General features: G+C 44.4%; 1 protein-coding gene across 1 annotated transcript in view; it reads right to left on the bottom strand.

Moving 5' to 3' along the window:
• Positions 1–21965, bottom strand: part of MEMO1 (mediator of cell motility 1) — a 120571-nt gene that overhangs the window by 12082 nt on the left and 86524 nt on the right. Inside the window, exon 8 of the mRNA XM_044290277.1 lies at positions 15231–15335. Coding sequence (XP_044146212.1) covers positions 15231–15335 — 105 coding nt within the window. The remainder of the gene's footprint in view (positions 1–15230; positions 15336–21965) is intronic.

The following is a 21965-nucleotide window of genomic DNA, read 5'->3' as shown; positions in this document are numbered from 1 at the left end:
GGGGGGTTGACCTGGCTGGCATATGAGGAAGGGGGGGGGGGGGTTGACCTGGCTGGCATATGAGGAAGGGGGGGGGGTTGACCTGGCTGGCATATGAGGAAGGGGGGGGGGGTTGACCTGGCTGGCATATGAGGAAGGGGGGGGGGGGGGTTGACCTGGCTGGCATATGAGGAAGGGGGGGGGGGTTGACCTGGCTGGCATATGAGGGGGTGGGGTTGACCTGGCTGGCATATGAGGGGGTGGGGTTGACCTGGCTGGCATATGAGGGGGTGGGGTTGACCTGGCTGGCATATGAGGAAGGGGGGTTGACCTGGCTGGCATATGAGGAAGGGGGGTTGACCTGGCTGGCATATGAGGAAGGGGGGGGGGGTTGACCTGGCTGGCATATGAGGAAGGGGGGGGGGGGGGGGGGTTGACCTGGCTGGCATATGAGGAAGGGGGGGGGGTTGACCTGGCTGGCATATGAGGAAGGGGGGGGGGGTTTGACCTGGCTGGCATATGAGGAAGGGGGGGGGGGGGGTTTGACCTGGCTGGCATATGAGGAAGGGGGGGGGGGGGGGGGTTGACCTGGCTGGCATATGAGGAAGGGGGGGGGGGGGGTTTGACCTGGCTGGCATATGAGGAAGGGGGGGTTTGACCTAGCTAGCATATGAGGAAGGGGGGGTTGACCTGGCTGGCATATGAGGAAGGGGGGGGGGTTGACCTGGCTGGCATATGAGGGGGTGGAGTTGGCTGGCACAGTGGCATATGAGGGGGGGAACCTTAGTTGCTGGCATTAGTGGCATTATGAGGGAGGAGGAACTGGCATGGCATTATGAAGAGGGTGGCGAACTGTCTGGCCTGGCACATTTGGGGGATGAGGACGACTGGCTGGCCAGTGCTGGGCATTATACGATTCTGGCTGGCTTAAAGGTGAGACTGCTAGATTCTTCTCATCCTGAGATCTTTCTTGACATTCTTTCAGTGGCACTGGTAAGAAAACAAGAGTAAGAAAACCGGAAGAGCCAATCCAACATCAGATTTGTCAACGTGGTTCCCTTCCTTACATTTTGAGAAAGAAAAAAAAAGTACTGATTCCAAATTCCAATACTAATTAAGGTCTCATGTCTTCTTACCCCAGTTTTTTACTTTCTACAGGTGTCATTGGCAAAACAAGAGTAAGAAAACCGGAAGAGCCAAGAGACGCTCCAACCTCAGATTTGTCAACGTGGTTCCCTTCCTTACATTTGGCAACAGTGTTTACTACTCTTTCTAGGTGACAAGTGTCACTAGTAAAACAAGTTATCAAACTGGACAAGCCAAAAGACTGCGGTACAACAGCAGATTTGTCATTGTGGTTCCCCTACATTTGGAAACCAAAAAGGTACCAATGCCATAATTATTGGCTAATGTTCTTTACACACTTGCTTGGCTTAGATCTTGACAGTTTTTAATTTTTTCTAGTTGGCGAAACAAGAGAAAGAAAACTGGAGAAGACGCACAAAGTACAACCACAGATTTATTCCCCTACATTTGGCAAGGAAACAGGTATTTGTGCCAATTCTTATATTGCTCTATGCTCTTGCCCTCTCAACAGGTCTATCATGGATGTAATGTCGTATTATTGTTTAATATGACTTTAGAATGGCAGTGGCTGGGAATAGATCATGTCATGTTTAACTTTCCAGTGTGCTGCAAAGTGAAGACCAGGTGAAGATGGATCCATTTGCCAGCCAGACATGCCTTAAAATTGATTTATCGGCTAAAAAAAATGCTACCTCTGTTATATGGCGCTATTTTGGCTTTATGATAGCAGACACCGAGCAAAAAGAGGTACTCTGCAAAACTTGCAAAGTCAGAGTTGCTACGTCACGTGGCAACACAACAAATTTATACCAGCACCTAAAACAGCACAGAGAAAAGTATGAAGAATGCATGTCACTGAAAGCCCAGAGTAAAGATGCAGCGGTTGCTGCCAGTGCTCTACAAAACAAAGAACAAGCAAGCCGAACAAGCCAGAGCACAATTACAGATGCGTTTGCGAGTATAACGCCATATGCCAAGTCTTCACAGCGACAAAGAAATCATTGACGCCATAACCCAATGCTTGTCAAGAGACATGATGCCCATATACTCTGTTAGCAAAGTGGGATTTCAGAAGCTGATCCACACCCTGGACAAGAGGTATCAGCTGCCCTCACGAAACTACTTATCTCAAACAGCTATCCCCGAGCTTTACAGCAAATGCCGTGATGCGGTTCAACAGGAAATGGCTTGGGTGAAATTCTTTTCTACCACTACGGACTTGTGTTCAAGTCTAACTGTGCACTTTGTCAATGAGGAGTCTTAACTGAAAAGCCGTTGCCTCCAAACATCCTATTTTCCTGATGACCACACAGGAGAGAACATAGCCTTGGGCTTGAAGGAGGCATTGGCTGCATGGAACCTCTGTGAAGATCATCAGGTCGCCATCACAACTGACAACGGAACAAATATGGTCAAAGCTGTGGAGCTTAATCAGTGGACAAGATTTCAGTCCTTTGGGCATAGACTTCATCTGGCCATTGGTAAGTAGTAGTACATTTTTTGTCTTGTGTTTCCTAATACTACTGTAACTGTTACTGTACTGCTGTGTTTGGAGGACGCAGGGCAGCAATTTATTCATTGGGTTTGGGGTAGCTGTATCGTCTATTTAACATTCTTAAATGTATGGTACAATTACACCCAAACTCTATGGTTAACTGCTGTCCTGTCCTCCTAAATAAAATTGAGAATAACTTTTTAATGTTGTGCTCTTATTATTCACAGGAAATGCCATGAAATATAGTGCGCATGCCCAATGTATTAGCAGGGCTACTGGGATATGCAGGAAGTTGGTGGGCCACTTCTCCCATAGCTGGAAGAAGAGAGGTGGCCCTGGGAGACACAAAGAGAACTCAACCTTCCAGAACATGCTATGGTGACCGACTGCTCAACAAGATGGGGTTCCACTCAGAAAATGATAGCACGAGTCATAGAGCAGCAAAAAGCTCTGTCCAAGATTCTCTCCACAGACCGTAAAGTGAAACACCTACTGCCCTCATGGCAGGACCTGGAGGTTTTGGAATCTGTTAACAAGGCCCTCAGTCCACTCCAAAATTTCACAGATGCCCTATCAGGTGAAATTTATGTAAGCATTTCCTGTGTCAAGCCTGCTCTCAATCTCCTCTGTGTTGGCTAAAGAGGAAGGGGACACTGACCTAACCAAGTCACTAAAATCAAGAATTCTACAGTACCTTAATGAGAAATATGAAGTCACCCAAGACCTGTTAAACATGGCATCTTTTATGGACCCACGGTTCAGAACGCAGTACCTGTCAGCCGAGGAGACCCAGAGCATTAAAGATCGAGTCATCGCTGAGTTGCTGGTGAGTGAAACCAGTCTGCTCAACTGGTTAGAATTTCATGTAACATATTCCTAAAACATGCATTTTTATTTAATTTGTTTCAGGAACTTCAGCAGCAGCAACCTGAACCCCAAAGCACTGCAGCGACGGAGGGGGATTGTCATGTGGGAAACCCACCTGCTGCGAAAACCAAGAAGAAAAGTCTTGCAACTTTTTTTCAAGGAATCTACACGTGCAGCAGCACCACTGTCAGGCAACACCATATTTGATCCCATAGAACAGTTTAGAGAAGTAGTGGCTGCAGAACTCAACATTTACATTTATATGCCACTTATAGATCATGGAGAAGATCCTTTGAAATGGTGGAAGTTTCAGAAAATCAACTTCCCTAGGCTATGCAAATTAGCACAAAAATATCTGTGTATCCAAGCAACGGGATCTGCATCAGAGAGGGCTTTTAGCAGCAGTGGTAATATCGTATCTAATCATCGTTCCTGTCTGAAACCAAACAAGGTGGATACGCTGGTGTTTTTGTCAAAGAACCTCTTAGTAGTGTTTGGAACTAGTTTTTCGGATTATGATTTAGGAAGTACTTATAAAAAAGTTTGTGTGGATTTAGTAAGTCTGCAGGCCCAGAGTACAATTGTTTCAGGGTGCAGGACCAAAAACTGCTTCATTAAAAGGGAACCTGTCACCTGGAAAAGACAATTTACTTACACTAATCACAGTACCTAGTCTTAAAGTATCTCTCATAGTGTTCCCAAAGATGTATTCATATCTTCTTTCTGCGTTGTGCTGTCTCATAAAATCGACTTCTAAAACTGTGTTTGGCCCCTTTTTGAAGTCGTGCTGAAGTCATGGGGGCAGCGGCCTCCTTGACTCAACCGTCGGATAAGCCCGCCCCTATGCCGCTCCTCCGCATATTAACCACTTACCGCTACTCTAACGCCGAAAGGCGTCATCTCTGCGGCGCTCCCAGGCTACGCTAACGCCGACCGGCGTCATCTCGCGTGAGCCGAGATTTCCTGTGAACGCGCACTCACAGGATCGCGCAGTTCACAAGTTTATTTGCAGCCTGCCGGCCACGATCATTGGCTGGCAGGCTGTAGATTTTTGAATTGTCCAATGAAATGGTTATGTCAGACGCTATTTTGAAAATAGCGTCTGATTAACTGCTGCCTGGTCCTCTGGTGGTCCCTTTCGCTTGGATCGACCACCAGAGGACACAGGCAGCTCAGTAAGTAGCACCAAACACCACACTACACATTAGATTTTACCCTGTCATTTATTAACCCCTTATTTAGCACCTGATCACCCATATTAGACTCCCTGATCACCCTTATCACCCCCTTGTCCACCCCCCTGTCATTGATCACCCCCCCCTGTAAGGGTCCCTCATCCCTGCCAGGTAGTTAGCTACTTGCTAGGTAGTTTAGCGCCCACCGCACCGCAGTCACCGATTAGTCGCTGATTAGCGTCATCGCTGTCGCTAATCAGCACTAGCACTATATTGTATCTGTAAGTGATCAATACTGATCGCAATCAGATCTATATAAGTACATTAGGGTCACCTTAGGTTCTACAAAAAACGCAGTGTTCGCCCGATCAGGCCTGATCTTGTGCGCACACTTGCGTTCAGTCCGCCCCGCCGCAGTGACAGAATTTTTTTTTTTATGATCACTGCAAAAACACCGTAAAATCGCTGCGCCGCTATAAAGATCACTTTTGAGCTTTTTGGATCTTTATTAGCGATCGCAGCTTTACTTCGCAAGCACTCCTTTTTACTAGGTAGGTTTGCTCTTTTTCCCGGGTAGTCTCAGAGGAATACCCCCTAAATTTAGTGAACCCAAAATGTCAAACAAGGGGTATTCCGCTGAAGAGGCCTACAGGATTCTGGCCGTGATGAATGAAAGCGATGGGGACGCCTCATCCGCTGAATCCAGTGGTTCAGAATATGAACCTGTAGACAGCAGTGGCACTCTAACGGCTAGTGAGGATGACGAGGTAGAGGTCCCTGCTACGGCCAGACGTACCCGATCCCATGTAAGAGTTCTGCCTACCCTGCATGATGATCCTCATTTGCAGCAGAGTGGTGCTAGCGCTGATCTTGTTTATGGTGCGGCATACACCAGCAGCGTAGCACAGCCTGGACCTTCTACCAGCACTGCCGTATTCCCTGGTGAAGTGGCGAGCACCAGAAGGACAGTTCCAGCTGGTACGGTGGCACGTGCAATAACTCCCCCGTCGCAGCCACCGCGTTCACAGGCCCGTAGAACCATTAGTCTCCCAGAGGTGCTGGCAAATCCTAATTGGCAATCCCCTGATTCCGCCGCACCCGTATTGCCCCCTTTCACCGCCCAGTCTGGAGTTCACGTGGAGACGGCTCATTTAGGATCGGCCCTTCAGTTTTTGGAGCTGTTCTTCACCGCGGATCTCTATGACCTAGTTGTGGCAGAAACCAACTGCTATGCCACACAGTTTATTACCGCCAATCCGGAAAGCTACTATGCCCAGCCTTTCCGGTGGAAACCAGTCACCGTTTCCAAGTTTAAATTTTTTTTGGGCCTTCTCCTCAGCATGGGTCTTACTAAAAAAAATGTATTGCGGTCATATTGGTCTAAAGACCCAATACATTTCATGCCCATGTTCTCTGCTGCAATGTCTAGGGCACGTTTTGAGGCCATCATGTGCTTTATGCATTTTATGGACAATAGCACCTGTCATCCAAGAAGCCACCCTGCTTATGACCGGCTCCATAAAATTCGACCCCTCATAGACCATTTGTCATCCAGATTTGCAGATGCGTATACCCCTAATCAAAACATCTGCATAGACGAGTCCCTAGTACATTTTACCGGGCGCCTTGGCATAAAACAGTACATCCCCAGCAAGTGCGCCCGGTATGGGGTCAAACTGTATAAGCTCTGTGAAAGGGCCACAGGCTATACATATCGTTTTAGGGTCTATGAGGGAAAAAACTCAAAACTGGAGCCGGTCGGATGTCCTGACTACCTGGGGAGCAGTGGCAAGATTGTTTGGGACTTGGTGTCACCCTTACTCCACAAGGGGTACCACTTATACGTGGACAATTTTTACTCAAGCGTGGCCCTCTTTCGGCACTTACATCTAGTCGGAATTCAATGCTGTGGCACCGCGCGACCTAGTCGCCGGGGCTTCCCCCAACGGCTCGTTAGTACCCGACTTGCACGGGGGGAGAGGGCTGCCTTGTGTGACCAAGAACTGCTCGCGGTGAAGTGGAGGGACGTTTACCTTCTGTCCACCATTCACGCAGACACGACTGTCCAAATTGAACGGGCAACTGGAGTCATTGTGAAACCCCTCTCTGTCCACGACTATAACCTTCACATGGGAGGGGTGGATTTCAATGACCAGATGTTGGCTCCCTATTTAGTTTCCCGCAGAACCAGACGCTGGTATAAGAAGGTGTCTGTTTATTTGATCCAATTGGCGATGTACAATAGTTTTGTTCTCTACAGTAAGGCTGGGAGAACAGGATCCTTCCTAAAATTCCAGAAAGAGATCATTTCGGAAATCCTGTATCCAGGAGGGTCCGTGCCCCAGGCCCTGATGTAGTGAGCCGGCTACATGGCAGACACTTCCCGTCTGTCTATCCTGGTACCCCAACTCAACGTTCCCCAAGAAAAAGATGTTGTGTCTGTAGCAGGGGTGGAATAAGGCGTGACACCACCTTTTTTTTATCCTGACTGTCCTGACCAGCCTGCCCTATGCATAGGGGAGTGTTTCCGAAAGTTCCACACTCAGGTACACTATTAGCATAGGGATTGCGTACACAGGACAGGCACACAGGGGTCCAGGGCCCTTTCACACAGAGCTGCCACAAACCTCTCCTTCCACCTGGGACAAAGTGCATAATGTACTTCGCCACATCTCTGGGCGATTTGCGCTTTGCACATTGTCCCATGGGGAAGGAGAGGTTTGTTCAATAAAGGTAAAAAAACTAAACAAAAAAAATCACCGGTAAGCAAAAAAGTTATTGTTCTGTTTCAAAAGTTTATAAAAGTTAATGTTAATAAATTTATTGCGTTGCAGCCTGTTTTTTTTTTTTTTACCTTCTAGGTGGACCAAGCGATCAAGCAGCTGCAGCACTGATGTGCATTCCGACAGAAGCATTGCGCTGCTGTCAGATTACACAAAAGTCAGTGTATGCGGCGCTGCAAGACGAGATTTCTCCTCTGCAGTAACAGATACGTTTGCCAAGGCATACGAGCTGAGGAGGAGGCGGCGTTCCTATGCTTTGGCAAACACTTTGTATATATTAAAAAAATATAAAAAATCCCGGCAATGATTTATTCATCCACATCGATTGATGTGAATGGAGAAATCGGGTTTGCCAGGGCATACGAGCTAAGTGGGTATGGATGTTGGGCGGAGCTCCTATGTCCTGGCAGACGCCTTTCCCCTCCTTTTTTTTTTTGGGCAGAGATTTTTTCATCCACATTGATCGACGCGAATGAAGAAATCTGTGCCGTTCATTTTTTTTCTTTCAGCCCAGAGGCTGAACGGAAAAAATCTCATTACCTGTATGCTCAATATAAGGAGAATAGCAGAAACTCCTAATGCTGGCCATACATGTAATGATTGCGGAGACCCTCAAATGCCAGGGCAGTACAAACACCCCACAAATGACCCCGTTTTGGAAAGAAGACACCCCAAGGTATTCGCTGAGGGGCATATTGAGTCCATGAAAGATTTAAATTTTTAACCCAAGTTAGCGGAAAGTGAGACTTTGTGAGAAAAAACAAAAAAAAAATCAATTTCCGCTAACTTATGCCAAAAATGTTTTTTTTCTATGAACTCGCCATGCCCCTCATTGAATACCTTGGGGTGTCTTCTTTCCAAAATGGGGTCACATGTGGGGTATTTATACTGCTCTGGCTTTTTAGGGGCCCTAAAGCGTGAGAAGAAGTCTGGGATCCAAATGTCTAAAAATGCCCTCCTAAAAGGAATTCTAGGAACTCGCTATGCCCCTCACGGAATACCATGGGGTGTCTTCTTTCCAAAACGGGGTCACTTGTGGGGTAGTTATACTGCCCTGGCAATTTAGGGGACCATATGCGTGAGAAGTAGTTTGAAATCAAAATCTGTAAAAAAATGGCTGGTGAAATCCTAAAGGTGCTCTTTGGAATGTGTGCCCCTTTGCCCACCTCGGCTGCAAAAAAGTGTCACACATCTGGTATCGCCATACTCAGGAGAAGTTAGGGAATGTGTTTTGGGGTGTCATTTTACATATACCCATGCTGGGTGAGAGAAATATCTTGGCAAAAGACAACATTTCCCATTTTTTTTATACAAAGTTGGCATTTGACCAAGATATTTCTCTCACCCAGCATGGGTATATGTAAAATGACACCCCAAAACACATTCCCCAACTTCTCCTGAGTACGGCGATACCAGATGTGTGACACTTTTTTGCAGCCTAGGTGGGCAAAGGGGCACACATTCCAAAGAGCACCTTTAGGATTTCACCAGCCATTTTTTTTTTACAGATTTTGATTTCAAACTACTTCTCACGCATATGGTCCCCTAAATTGCCAGGGCAGTATAACTACCCCACAAGTGACCCCATTTCGGAAAGAAGACACCCCAAGGTATTCCGTGAGGGGCATGGCGAGTTCCTAGAATTTTTTGTCACAAGTTAGTGGAATATGAGACTTTGTAAGAAAAAAAATAAAATAAAAAATAAATCATCATTTTCCGCTAACTTGTGACAAAAAAAAAAAAGTTCTAGGAGCTCACTATGCCCATCAGCGAATACCTTAGGGTGTCTACTTTCCGAAATGGGGTCATTTGTGGGGGTTTTCTATTGTCTGGGCATTGTAGAACCTCAGGAAACATGACAGGTGCTCAGAAAGTCAGAGCTGTTTCAAAAAGCGGAAATTCACATTTTTGTACCATAGTTTATAAACGCTATAACTTTTACCCAAACCATTTTTTTAATCAAAGACATGTAGAACAATAAATTTAGCAAAAAATTTATATATGGATGTTGGTTTTTTTGTAAAATTTTACAACTGAAAATTGTCATTTTTTTGGCAAAAAAATCGTTAAATTTCGATTAATAACAAAAAAAGTAAAAATGTCAGTAGCAATGAAATACCACCAAATGAAAGCTCTATTAGTGAGAAGAAAAGGAGGTAAAATTCATTTTGGTGGCAAGTTGCATGACCGAGCAATAAACCGCTAAAGTTGTGGAGTGCCGATTTGTAAAAAAGGGCCTGGTCACTAGGGGGGTATAAACCCGTGGTCCTTAAGTGGTTAATAGACATTTTTCCCTGTAGCCGTGACCGCGCTCTCCTCGCGCATGCGCCGTGCGCGTCCTTCTGCAGCGCGATCCCGACTGCGGCTCCCTCCCTGGCATCTGCATGTTCACTGCGCCTGCGCTGCAGTGCAAGCAGACAGTGATCGCGCTCACGCTGCAGGGGAGAAGCGATGGGCACGAGCGCACTGTATAGGAACGGCGCAGGCAACATGCAGATATGAGAGATCCTTTAAGGTACTGTGATTAGTGTAAATTGTCTTTTCCAGGTGACAGGTTCCCTTTAATGGGTTCTCTTTAAATTATGTCCCCAGGGAGGGATAGTTCTCCGATTTATCACATCTTTTTTAGGATGCTGGACAGATGTCCCGCAGGGTGTGCGCGGTCTGCGGGAGGATTGTATGGTCACATGTCCCCCTCTTGGGGGCGTGTGGCCTTTGCGATCTCCCCGCATCCACCGCACACCTATGCGTATGTATCCGTGCACTTCTTGTTATGATTAGTTTTCTTTTTATAAATGGCACTTTTATATGGTTTTTGTAATACAGTCTCTAGAGTCTATACTGTATTTTAGGTTGGTGTCTTTTTTTTTTTTTGCTTTAGACGTGCGCTGCGTGGGACGAGGGACACTGCTGGTACTCCCGCCGGCGTCACTCGTCTTGCCTATGGCCCGCCTGGGTATATCATTCAGATAACAAAAAAATGTATCTTTATTTTTCACTTTAAAAAAAAATATACAAAGTTGCATCAAGTAGATAAATGTAGTTATGCTCAACTCAAGAACTGAAATGCAGTGTTTTTCAAAATAAAACATCTTTTACAAAATTAAACAACATATTATCTCTTTATTTTTCACCCAAAAAAATGTGAAACTTGCATCAAGTAGAGGATTACAAAAGCATTAATGATTGATTGTTCTCAAATTCTCTGATATTACTGTCCCACCAAAAAGCATATGTTGTATATATGCTTTTTGGTGGGACAGTTATATCAGAAATTGAGAACAGTGAATCATTAATGCTTTTGTAATCCTCTACTTGATGCAAGTTTCAAATTTTTTTGGGGTGAAAAATAAAGAGATAAATAAAAATTATGTCCCCACTCCCCAGGCTTGTACTAAAACAAAGCTTATGCATACCTCCCTCAGGCTCTGATATTAGGGTGTCCCATCTGTTGCCAGTCCATTAGCATTTGCTTAGCTTCTCTGGGTTTCAGATTGTAGCATCTGCAGCTGACCTAGGTTACAATGCCACTCTGCCAATCACTGACTGTGGTCGGATGAGACACCGCTGTGGCCAGAGATTGGCAGACTGGCACTGTGACCCGTGTCAGCTGATGACGCTACGATCTGCAATCAAGAGAAGCCAAAGTGCTAGCAGCCGCAGAGAGGATTCCCTAATATCAAAGCCCAGCCGGGAGTGATGGAGGTATACATAGGCTTTTATTACCAGCATGGGCGGCACATAACTTTTAGAAAACCATTTTAAGATAATGTTGTATTGCTGCTGCCGACTATGGTGTCCTTTAAAAAGTTCCTGTTTGTTCACTGTTCAAAAAATCTTATTTTAATGAACACATGTTCTTAATTTATTCTATTTATCTATTCTGTGCATGTGCAGTGCTATAAAAAAAAAAGGCAAGTTTTGTATTTTGTACTTTTGCACTTTTTGCATTAATGCAAATATGTTATTTAATTTTGTAAAAGATGTTTTATTTTGAAAAACACTGCATTTCAGTTCTTGAGTTGAGCATAACTACATTTCAGCATTATCAGTAATTTGTGTATGTTTTTGCCTCGAAAATCCAAGTAAATAGACCTCTAGCACAATTCCCTTAAAATATCGCATCGCATATCGTTATCGCAATTTTTAGGGCCCTAATCGCAATCGCACAAAATTCCCATATCGTGCAGCCCTAATATAAATAAAACTATTGTTTAGAAATAGAAAACAGAAAATTGGCATGTGCGTATGTTAGGAAGCCCAAAAAAAGCTCTGGTGCAACCAATTACCTTCAGAAGTCACATGATTAGTGAAATGATGTCCACGGGTGTGCAATCTAAGTGTCACATGATCTGTCATTACATACACACACCTTTATTGAAAGGCCCCAGAGGCTGCAACACCTAAGTACGAGACATCACTAACCAAACAGTGCCATGAAGACCAATGAACTCTCCAAACAAGTAAGGGACAATGTTGTTGAGAATTTCAAGTCAGGGTTAGGTTATAAAAAAATATCCAAATCTTTGATGATCCCCAGGAACATCAACAAATCTATCATAACCAAATGGAAAGAACATGGCACAACAGCAGACCTGCCAAGAGACGGCCGCCCACCAAAACTCACAGAACGGGCAAGGAGAGCATTAATTAGAGAGGCAGCACAGACCTAAGGTAACCCTGAAAGGGCTGCACAGTTCCACAGCAGAAACTGGAGTATCTGTACATACAGTTGAGTTCAAAATTATTCAACCCCCAATGCTGTAAAGGGTTTTAGGGAATTTAGTGTACATTTGTAATTGTGTTCAGAATGAAATCTTACAAGGACTTTTTAAAGAACCAAATGCAACTAAAATGACATCAATTGTTTTTGTAATACAGTATTAAATGTTTTTTTTGTGCGATTTCTTCATTGACACAATTATTCAACCCCTTAAAGACTACCACTCTTAAGAACAGAGGTTCATTCAAGTGTTTTCGATCAGGTATTTAAAACACCTGTGGATGTCAAGGAGCAGCAATCAAGCATAATAAGCACCAATTAGGCAGATTTAAAAGGACTGTGATACTCAGCTCCTTCTAGACATTTACTGGTGTGTTTACAAACATGGTTAAGTCAAGAGAATGGTCCAGGAAGACAAGAGAAGAGGTGATTTCTCTTCACAGGAAGGGCAATGGCTATAAGAAGATTGCAAGATGTTAAACATACCAAGAGACACCATAGGAAGCATCATTCGCAAATTCAAGGCAAAGGGCACTGTTGAAACGCTACCTGGTCGTGGCAGAAAGAAGATGCTGACTTTGACTGCTGTGCGCTACCTGAAGTGGAGAAAAGTCCCCATGTGACTGCTGAGGAACGGAAAAAAAGATTTGTCAGATGTGGGTACTGCAGTTTCAGCTCAGACAATAAGGCACACACTGCGTAATGAAGGCCTCCATGCCAGAACTCCCAGGCGCACCCCCTTGCTGTCTCCAAAGAATAAGAAGAGTCGACTGCAGTATGCCAAAAGTCATGTGGACAAACCACAAAAGTTTTGGGACAGTGTTCTGTGGACTGATGAAACAAAATTAGAACTGTTTGGGCCCATGGATCAACGCTATGTTTGGAGGAGGAAGAACAAGGCCTATGAAGAAAAGAACACCTTGCCTACTGTGAAGCATGGCGGGGGGGGGGGGGGGGGTCAATCATGCTTTGGGGCTGTTTTGTTTCTACAGGTACAGGGAAGCTTCAGTGTGTGCAAGGTACCATGAATTCTCTTCAGTACCAGGAGATATTGGATGAAAATGTGATGCAGTCCGTCACAAACCTGAGGCTTGGGAGACGTTGGAACTTTCAACAGGACAATGATCCCAAGCATACCTCCAAGTCCACTATAGAGCATGGTTGCAGATTAAAGGCTGGAACATTTTGAAGTGGCCATCGCAGTCACCAGACTTAAATCCAATTGAGAACCTTTGGTGGGACTTAAAGAAAGCAGTTGCAGCGCGCAAGCCTTAGAATGTGACTGAACTGGAGGCTTCTGCCCATGAAGAATGGGCGAAGATACCCGTAGTTCGCTGCAAGACACTTGTGTCAAGCTATGCTTCACGTTTAAAAGCTGTTATAACTGGAAAAGGATGTTGTACTAAGTACTAAGATTAAATGTCACTTGGGGGTTGAATAAAACTGATAATGATGTGAGCACAGAAAATACATTTGTGGTTATTTCATTACTTACAAGTGCCTCTTTGATTTAATTGTAAACAAGATGACTAAAATGATCAAAATCAATGTCAAACTGGCCAAAACACTCAATTTCAGTGGGGGTTGAATAATTTTGAACACAACTGTATGACGACAATAAGCCGTACGCTCCACAGAGTCCGGCTTTATTGTAGAGTGGCCAGCAAAAAGCCATTACTTTCCGCAAAAAAACAAAAAGGCACATTGTGAGTTTGAGAAAAGGCATGTGGGAGACTCCCAAAATGTATGGCGGAAGGTGCTCTGGTCTGAGGAGACTAAAATTGAACTTTTCAGCCTTTAAAGAAAAAGCTAAGTCTGACGCAACCCAACACATCACATCACAAAAAGAACACCCTCCCCACAATGAAACGTGGTGGCAGCATCATGCTGTGGGGATGATTTTCAGCAGCCGGGACTGGGAAACTGGTCAGAGTTGAGGGAAAGATGGATGGTGATAAATACAGGGATATTATTGAGCAAAACTTGTACCACTCTGTGCGTGATTTGAGGCTAGGATGGAGGTTCACCTTCCAGCAGGACAATGACACCAAACACACTACTAAAGCAACACTTGACTGGTTTAAGGGGAAACATGTAAATGTGTTGGAATGGCCTACTCAAAGCCCAGATCTCAATCCAATAGTCTGTGGTCAGACTTAAAGAAAGATTGCTGTTCACAAGTACAAACCGTCCAACTTGAAGGAGCTGGAGCAGTTTTGCAAGGAGGAATGGCCAAAAATCCCAGTGGTAAGATGTGGCAAGCTCAGAGACTTATCCAAAGCGACTTGGAGCTGTGATTGCCGCAAAAGGTGGCTCTACAAAGTATTGTTTTTTGTTTGAATAGTTATGTACATAGACTTTTTCAGTTATTTTGTCCTATTTGTTGTTTGCTTCACAATAATATAATATAATAAAAATAAAAATAATAATAATATAATATAATATAAAAATAAAAAATAAAAAAATCTGACATCTTCAAAGTTGTGGGTATGTTCTGTAAATTAAATAATGCAAATCCTCAAACAATCCATGTTAATTCCAGGTTGTGAGGCAACAAAATACAAAAAAAAGTCAAGTCAAGTCAAAGGGTGAATACTTTTGCAAGGCACTGTATATATATGGAATAAAGTTACCATATTTACTATATCAACTCTAAGGAAATTAACTTTCAAAAATAGACATATTGAATACGACTCCATTGCAGCAAAATATATCAGGACAATATTGTATGCATAGAATACCTTCCTGCATCGTTTATTTAATTATTATTTTTTTACCAGAAACTACATTTAACTAATAGGAATTTGAGTATGAATTATGCAGTGTAATAGATTTTTGTATGTATTTTACATTTTTTACTTTTGGGGATTTTTGTTTTTTATATATTTTATTTTAGGTTATCAATTAAATATGTTGTCCTACATTCAAGTACTAGAAGGAGGAGTGCACGCCTATTTTGCTTCTTTTCCCATTATAATAAAATACATAACATACAGTAACAGGATGAAATCTAATGGAAGCTTCTCAGAAAGCTGTAGACTTTTGCCTCATTCCAAAAAGATGTTAAGTATCTGTAGTTAGACATTTCTAATATTACAAAACATTGGACAGGTGACACTCACATTTAATAAAACCCCAATGGGGTGTCTTCCACATATAGTATTATGATACTTTTTCAAGTAATTACTAAATGGCACAGGATCTAGTTCTTCTATAATACTCATACCCTGAAATAAAAGAAAAAACCATTAAATTCTAAGTATACTAATATAGCATTGTAGAATTTTCCTTACAGAGTCTGAAGTGAGTATGGAGGATATCCATAAGAGAACACAGCCCACACATAAAGAGAGTCTATTTACAATCATTGCAACATGGGCACACCACTAACACAATCAACACTATGGAGCTGGCAGAGGAACAAAAATGTATTAAAAGGGTTGTGCCAAGTATAAGTATTATGCAAAGGATAGGGGATATCTAACTGATTGGTAAGAGTCCGAACACTGGGATCCCCACTGATCCTATGAAGGGGGGACCCTTGTTCTCGTCGTGATAGAACAGCAGGCCAGGCTTGTGCACTGCTGCTTTATTCATTCTATATGGGACTGCTGAAAATCATTGAGCACTGTACTTGGCCATCTCCAGCAGCCCCATTGAGGATTAATGATCTGCCGTTCTATCACAACGGTAACAAGGTATCCCTGTTCTCGGGATTGGTGGGGGTCGCATTAGGAGGACCCCCTCCGATAAGTTAGTTTTCCCATATTTTATACTAGGCACAATTCCTCTCTGGATGAGTAGAGATACATCGCTTGCTCTTTGTCCTCTATACACTGCAGAGTTTCAGATATTCTGACCGATTTTTGTAAACACTAAAAATTAAGGGAACATACATTCAAACACATTTGCTACAGCAATGACAATTTTTGCACATGGAGAAGTTTATGTATTAGAAAAATAGCACTAAAGTGGCCCATTGTGAGCCTTAGCAACGCTCCTCTGTCTTCCGTTTAGTCAGTGTTGGAAAGTCTCCACTTTTATGTAAACAGAAGACAAAAAGTTGCTAAGGCTCACAATGGGCCACTTTAGCGCTATTATTCTAATAGTAATGTACAATTTCAGTAATTAACGTATATTAGAAAAATGGTCATTATCACTGCTCCTGCACATTGCCAAAATAAAAAGAATGACAGTTATACTAAGCACCAATTCAGTCAAAGTGATTTTGAGGGGCTTACACATGGACAAATGGCAGGGCTCAAAAAGGAAGGAGCACCATATAGATTTTGGAAGGCAGATTTTGCTGGAATGGTTTTCCCTACAGTGGAAACCCGCACAAGGTGACAAGGAAACTATACTCCTCAAGGAATTAATTAAAGGGGTTCTGCAGTTGGTTTAAACTGATGATCTAGCCTCTGAATAGATCATCAGCATCTGATCAGCAGGGGTCTGACACCCGGGATCCCCGCCGATCAGCTGTTTGAGAAGGCAGAGGCGCTCCAGGAGCACCGCAGCCTTCTCAAGACTTACCACAGGCCCAGTGACATCACGACTAGTATCAACTGGCCTGGGCACGGCTAAGCTCCATTCAAGTGAACAGAGCTTAGCTGCGCCCAGGCCAGTTGATACTAGTCATTACGTCACTGGGTGATGCGGTAAACAGTTAGAGCGCCACTGCCACAGCCCCCTGGATCTCACAGGCAGGAAGCTGTATGAGTAATACTTGCTGTATTACTCATACAGCCAATGCATTCCAATACAGAACTATAAAAATATCACATGACCTAACCCAGTGCTTCTCAATTATTTTCTGTCATGCCCCCCCTAGGAAGAAGAAAACATTTTGCGCGCCCCCCGCGCAACTGTAAATAGTATCATTTGTCTATAAAATTGTTATAATTAATAAGTACACCTCTGCATAACACTGTATCCTTATTAACGTATAAGAGAATAAAGAAATGTGGATCAATTTACAACAAAACATTTTTTAACCAAAAGGTGTGCTTTTGGTGGGTTTGGAACTAATGGGGATCTGTGGATGACGGACACTGTTATGGGGGGGATCTGTGGATGACGGACACTGTTATGGGGGGGGGGATCTGTGGATGACGGACACTGTTATGGGGGGGGGGATCTGTGGATGACGGACACTGTTATGGGGGGGGGGATCTGTGGATGACGGACACTGTTATGGGGGGGGGGATCTGTGGATGACGGACACTGTTATGGGGGGGGGGGATCTGTGGATGACGGACACTGTTATGGGGGGGGGAATCTGTGGATGACGGACACTGTTATGGGGGGGGGGAATCTGTGGATGACGGACACTGTTATGGGGGGGGGAATCTGTGGATGACGGACACTGTTACGGGGGGGGAATCTGTGGATGACGGACACTGTTACGGGGGGGGAATCTGTGGATGACGGACACTGTTACGGGGGGGGAATCTGTGGATGACGGACACTGTTACGGGGGGGGAATCTGTGGATGACGGACACTGTTACGGGGGGGGAATCTGTGGATGACGGACACTGTTACGGGGGGGGGGAATCTGTGGATGACGGACACTGTTACGGGGGGGGGGAATCTGTGGATGACGGACACTGTTACGGGGGGGGGAATCTGTGGATGACGGACACTGTTATGGGGGGGGAATCTGTGGATGACGGACACTGTTACGGGGGGGGAATCTGTGGATGACGGACACTGTTACGGGGGGGGAATCTGTGGATGACGGACACTGTTACAGGGGGGATCTGTGGATGACGGACACTGTTACAGGGGGGATCTGTGGATGACGGACACTGTTACAGGGGGGATCTGTGGATGACGGACACTGTTACAGGGGGGATCTGTGGATGGCACTGTTACAGGGGGGATCTGTGGATGGCACTGTTACAGGGGGGATCTGTGGATGGCACTGTTACAGGGGGGATCTGTGGATGGCACTGTTACAGGGGGGATCTGTGGATGGCACTGTTACAGGGGGGATCTGTGGATGGCACTGTTACAGGGGGGATCTGTGGATGGCACTGTTACAGGGGGGATCTGTGGATGGCACTGTTACAGGGGGGATCTGTGGATGGCACTGTTACAGGGGGGATCTGTGGATGGCACTGTTACAGGGGGGATCTGTGGATGGCACTGTTACAGGGGGGATCTGTGGATGGCACTTACAGGGGGGATCTGTGGATGGCACTGTTACAGGGGGGATCTGTGGATGGCACTGTTACAGGGGGGATCTGTGGATGGCACTGTTACAGGGGGGATCTGTGGATGGCACTGTTACAGGGGGGATCTGTGGATGGCACTGTTACAGGGGGATCTGTGGGTGGCACTGTTACAGGGGGGATCTGTGGGTGGCACTGTTATGGGGTGGGGGATCTGTGGCTGGCACTGTTATATATGTGCCATCCACAGACCCCCCCCCCCCCCCATAACAGTGGCATCCACAGCCCCCCCTCCCTTAACTGTGCCATCCATGGATCAGCCTAAACACCCCCCCCCCAGTATTCAAATATAAAATGTCTTATTCAATTAAAATGTATTAGATATGCCCCCTCACTCCTAAATTCCTAATAGTACCTTACATCCTATTCCTAGGTTCTGTACAATTGCGGCAGGCCGGGCGGCCGGCCAGCCGGCGCGTCACTCACTGACGTCACTTGCCTGCGCCGCCTGCTTCATTCATAAAGTAGGCCGCGCAGGCACGTGACACCAGAGAGTTACGCTGCCGCCCCGCCCGACATTACAGAACCTAGGAATAGGATGTAAGGTACTAGGAATTTAGGAGTGAGGGGGCATATCTAATACATTTTAATTGAATAAGATATTTTATATTGCTATACCAGAGCGGCGGGGCGGGGCTATAGTACACTGACTGCACCGCCCCGCCGTTATTCCCGGCCCCCAGCTCCTCCTCCCAGTCCCTAAGCGCCTGCGCCGGCCTCTGATCAGAGGAAGGGAAATGAGCGCTTCCACAATGGAAGCGCTCATCTCCCTGCCGCATATTACATTGCGTGCCCCCCTTTATGGAGCGGGGGGAGCGCCCCACTATTTGAGAAACACTGACCTAACCCCTCAGATGAACACCGTAAAAAAAAATTAAAATAAAAACTGTGCTAAATAAACCATTTTTTGTCACCTTACATCACAAAAAGTGTAATAGCAAGCACCCCACAATAGTCACACGCGCCCCAAAATAGTGCCATCTCATGCTGCAAAAATCATACCCTACCCAAGATAATCGCCCAAAAACTGAAAAAAATTATGTCTCTCAGACTATGGAAACACTAAAACATGATTTTTTTTGTTTAAAAAAAGAAATCATTGTGTGAAACTTACATAAATAAATAAAAAGTATACATATTAGGTGTCGCCGCGTCTGTGACAACCTGGTCTATAAAAATACCACATGATCTAACCTGTCAGATGAATGTTGTAAATAACGAAAAAATAAAAACTGTGCCAAAACAGCTATTTCTTGTTACCTTGCCTCACAAAAAGTGTAATATAAAGCAACCAAAAATCATATGTACCCTAAAATAGTACCAAGAAAACTTCCACCCTCTCCCGTTGTTTCTAAAATCGGATCACTTTTTTGCAGTTTCTACTCTAGGGGTGCATCAGGGGGACTTCAAATGGGACATGGTGTCAAAAAAACAGTCCAGCAAAATCTGCCTTCCAAAAACCGTACCACATTCCTTTCCTTCTGCGTCCTGCCGTGTGCCCGTACAGTGGTTAACGACCACATATGGGGTGTTTCTGTAAACTACAGAATCAGAGCCATAAATATTGAGTTTGGTTTGGCTGTTAACCCTTGCTTTGTAACAAGATAAATTGTATCTCTATTTTCCATTAATTCTTGTGGAAGACCTAAGGGGTTAACAAAGTTAGTAAAATCAGTTTTAAATACCTTGAGGGGTGTAGTTTCTAGAATGGGGTCATTTTTGGGTGGTTTCTATTATGTAAGCCTCACAAAGTGACTTCAGACCTGAACTGGTCCTTGAAAAGTGGGTTTTTGAACATTTCTGAAAAATTTCAAGATTTGCTTCTAAACTTCTAAGCCTTGTAACACATCCCCCAAAAATAAAATATCATTCCCAAAATGATCCAAACATAAAGTAGACATATGGGGAATGTAAAGTAATAACTATTTTTGTAGGTATTACTATGTATTATAGAAGTAGAGAAATTGAAACCTGGAAATTTGCGAATTTTTCCAAATTTTGGGCAAATTTGGTATTTTTTTTTATAAATAAAAAAAATATTTATTTTATTTACTCCATTTTACCAGCGTCATGAAGTACAATATGTGACTAAAAACAATCTCAGAATAACCCAGATAAGTCAAAGCGTTTTAAAGTTATCACCACATAAAGTGACACTGGTTAGATTTGCAAAAAATGGCCTGGTCCAGGAGTGTACTGAGCACTTTGATCCCACAGGCTTTTTACAGAAGTAAGAAACACTTGCATGTGAAAATGAAAAATGTCATTTCTTCCAATAAAACATCCCTTTAGTCTCAAATTTTTAATTTTCGAAAGTGGTAACTGGAGAAAAAAGCACCCCATCATTTGTTACCCATTTTCTCCTGAACACAGAAACACCCCATATGTGGTCATAAACTGCTTCACAACAGACGGTGCAAAAAGATTATTATTTTTTTACACAGATATGCCATTTCAATGCCAAACATGTTGTGCCCAGCTTATGCCAGTGTGAAATGTCAGCTCTTTTATTATTATTCTGTGCTTCCTGGTTTTATAAACGCCCTAAACTTTTGCCTTGACATAGCGTATTTTTCGCTTTATAAGACGCATTCCCCACTCCCCCCCAAATGTCTGTGCATCTCATAAAACGAATACTAGTTAGCGCTTCCATTGTGGAAGCACTCAATAGTATGTATTAGGAGTGGGGAGTGAAGCGCCGCAAGCGCAGGTAATACTTACCCTTGCTTACTTATAATCCCTACACTGCGATTTATGGCTACATGATCAAATTAATAATTTTGGTCCTGTAGATTTAGTTTAAAACAAGCTTTTAAAATATGCTAATTACCTTGCTACCAGCAAGTAGGGCGGCTACTTGCTGGTAGCAGCCGTATCCTCCGATCGTAAAGACGCCCACATTGTGATTGACAGGGCCAGGGAACGGGATCGTTCTCTGCTGGCCCTGCCTGTTTGCATTTAAAATCTTGCGCCTGCGCCGCGGCCGTACCTGTCTTCAATTGGCCCAGGAGCACTGAGATGCGGCCGCTCTATCCTCAATGCGCCTGCGCCGATGACGTCACATCTACACCCGGCGCAGGCGCATTGAGGATGGAGTGGCCGCCTCTCAGTGCGCCTGCGCCAATTGATGACAGGTACGGCCGCGGCGCAGGCGCAAGATTTTAAATGCAAACAGGCAGGGCCAGCAGAGAACGATCCCGTTCCCTGGCCCTGTCAATCACAATGTGGAGGGGGCGTCTTTACGATCGGAGGATACGGCTGCTACCAGCAAGTAGCCGCCCTACTTGCTGGTAGCAAGGTAATTAGCATATTTTAAAAGCTTGTTTTAAACTAAATCTACAGGACCAAAATTATTAATTTGATCATGTAGCCATAAATCACAGTGTAGGGATTATAAGTAAGCAAAAAAAAAAAAGTTTAGTGGGGTGACAGAAGCCCTTTAAGGGGATGGAGTGAGCATTTTGACGCCACTGGTATTTTGCAGAAATAAATGCACAGGTGACTGTGCAAAATAAAATTGCATGTTTTCTACAGATATGGCATTCCAGTCCAAAATGTTGTGCCCAGCTTGTGCCATCTTTAAATTGTTAGGCACGTTCTACTAGATTCTGAAATGCCATAAA

This window comes from Bufo gargarizans, chromosome 4 (assembly GCF_014858855.1).
Source record: "Bufo gargarizans isolate SCDJY-AF-19 chromosome 4, ASM1485885v1, whole genome shotgun sequence".
Lineage (NCBI taxonomy): Eukaryota > Metazoa > Chordata > Amphibia > Anura > Bufonidae > Bufo > Bufo gargarizans.
Note: the sequence above shows the minus strand (reverse complement) of the source record. Positions and strands in the feature narration are given on the sequence as shown.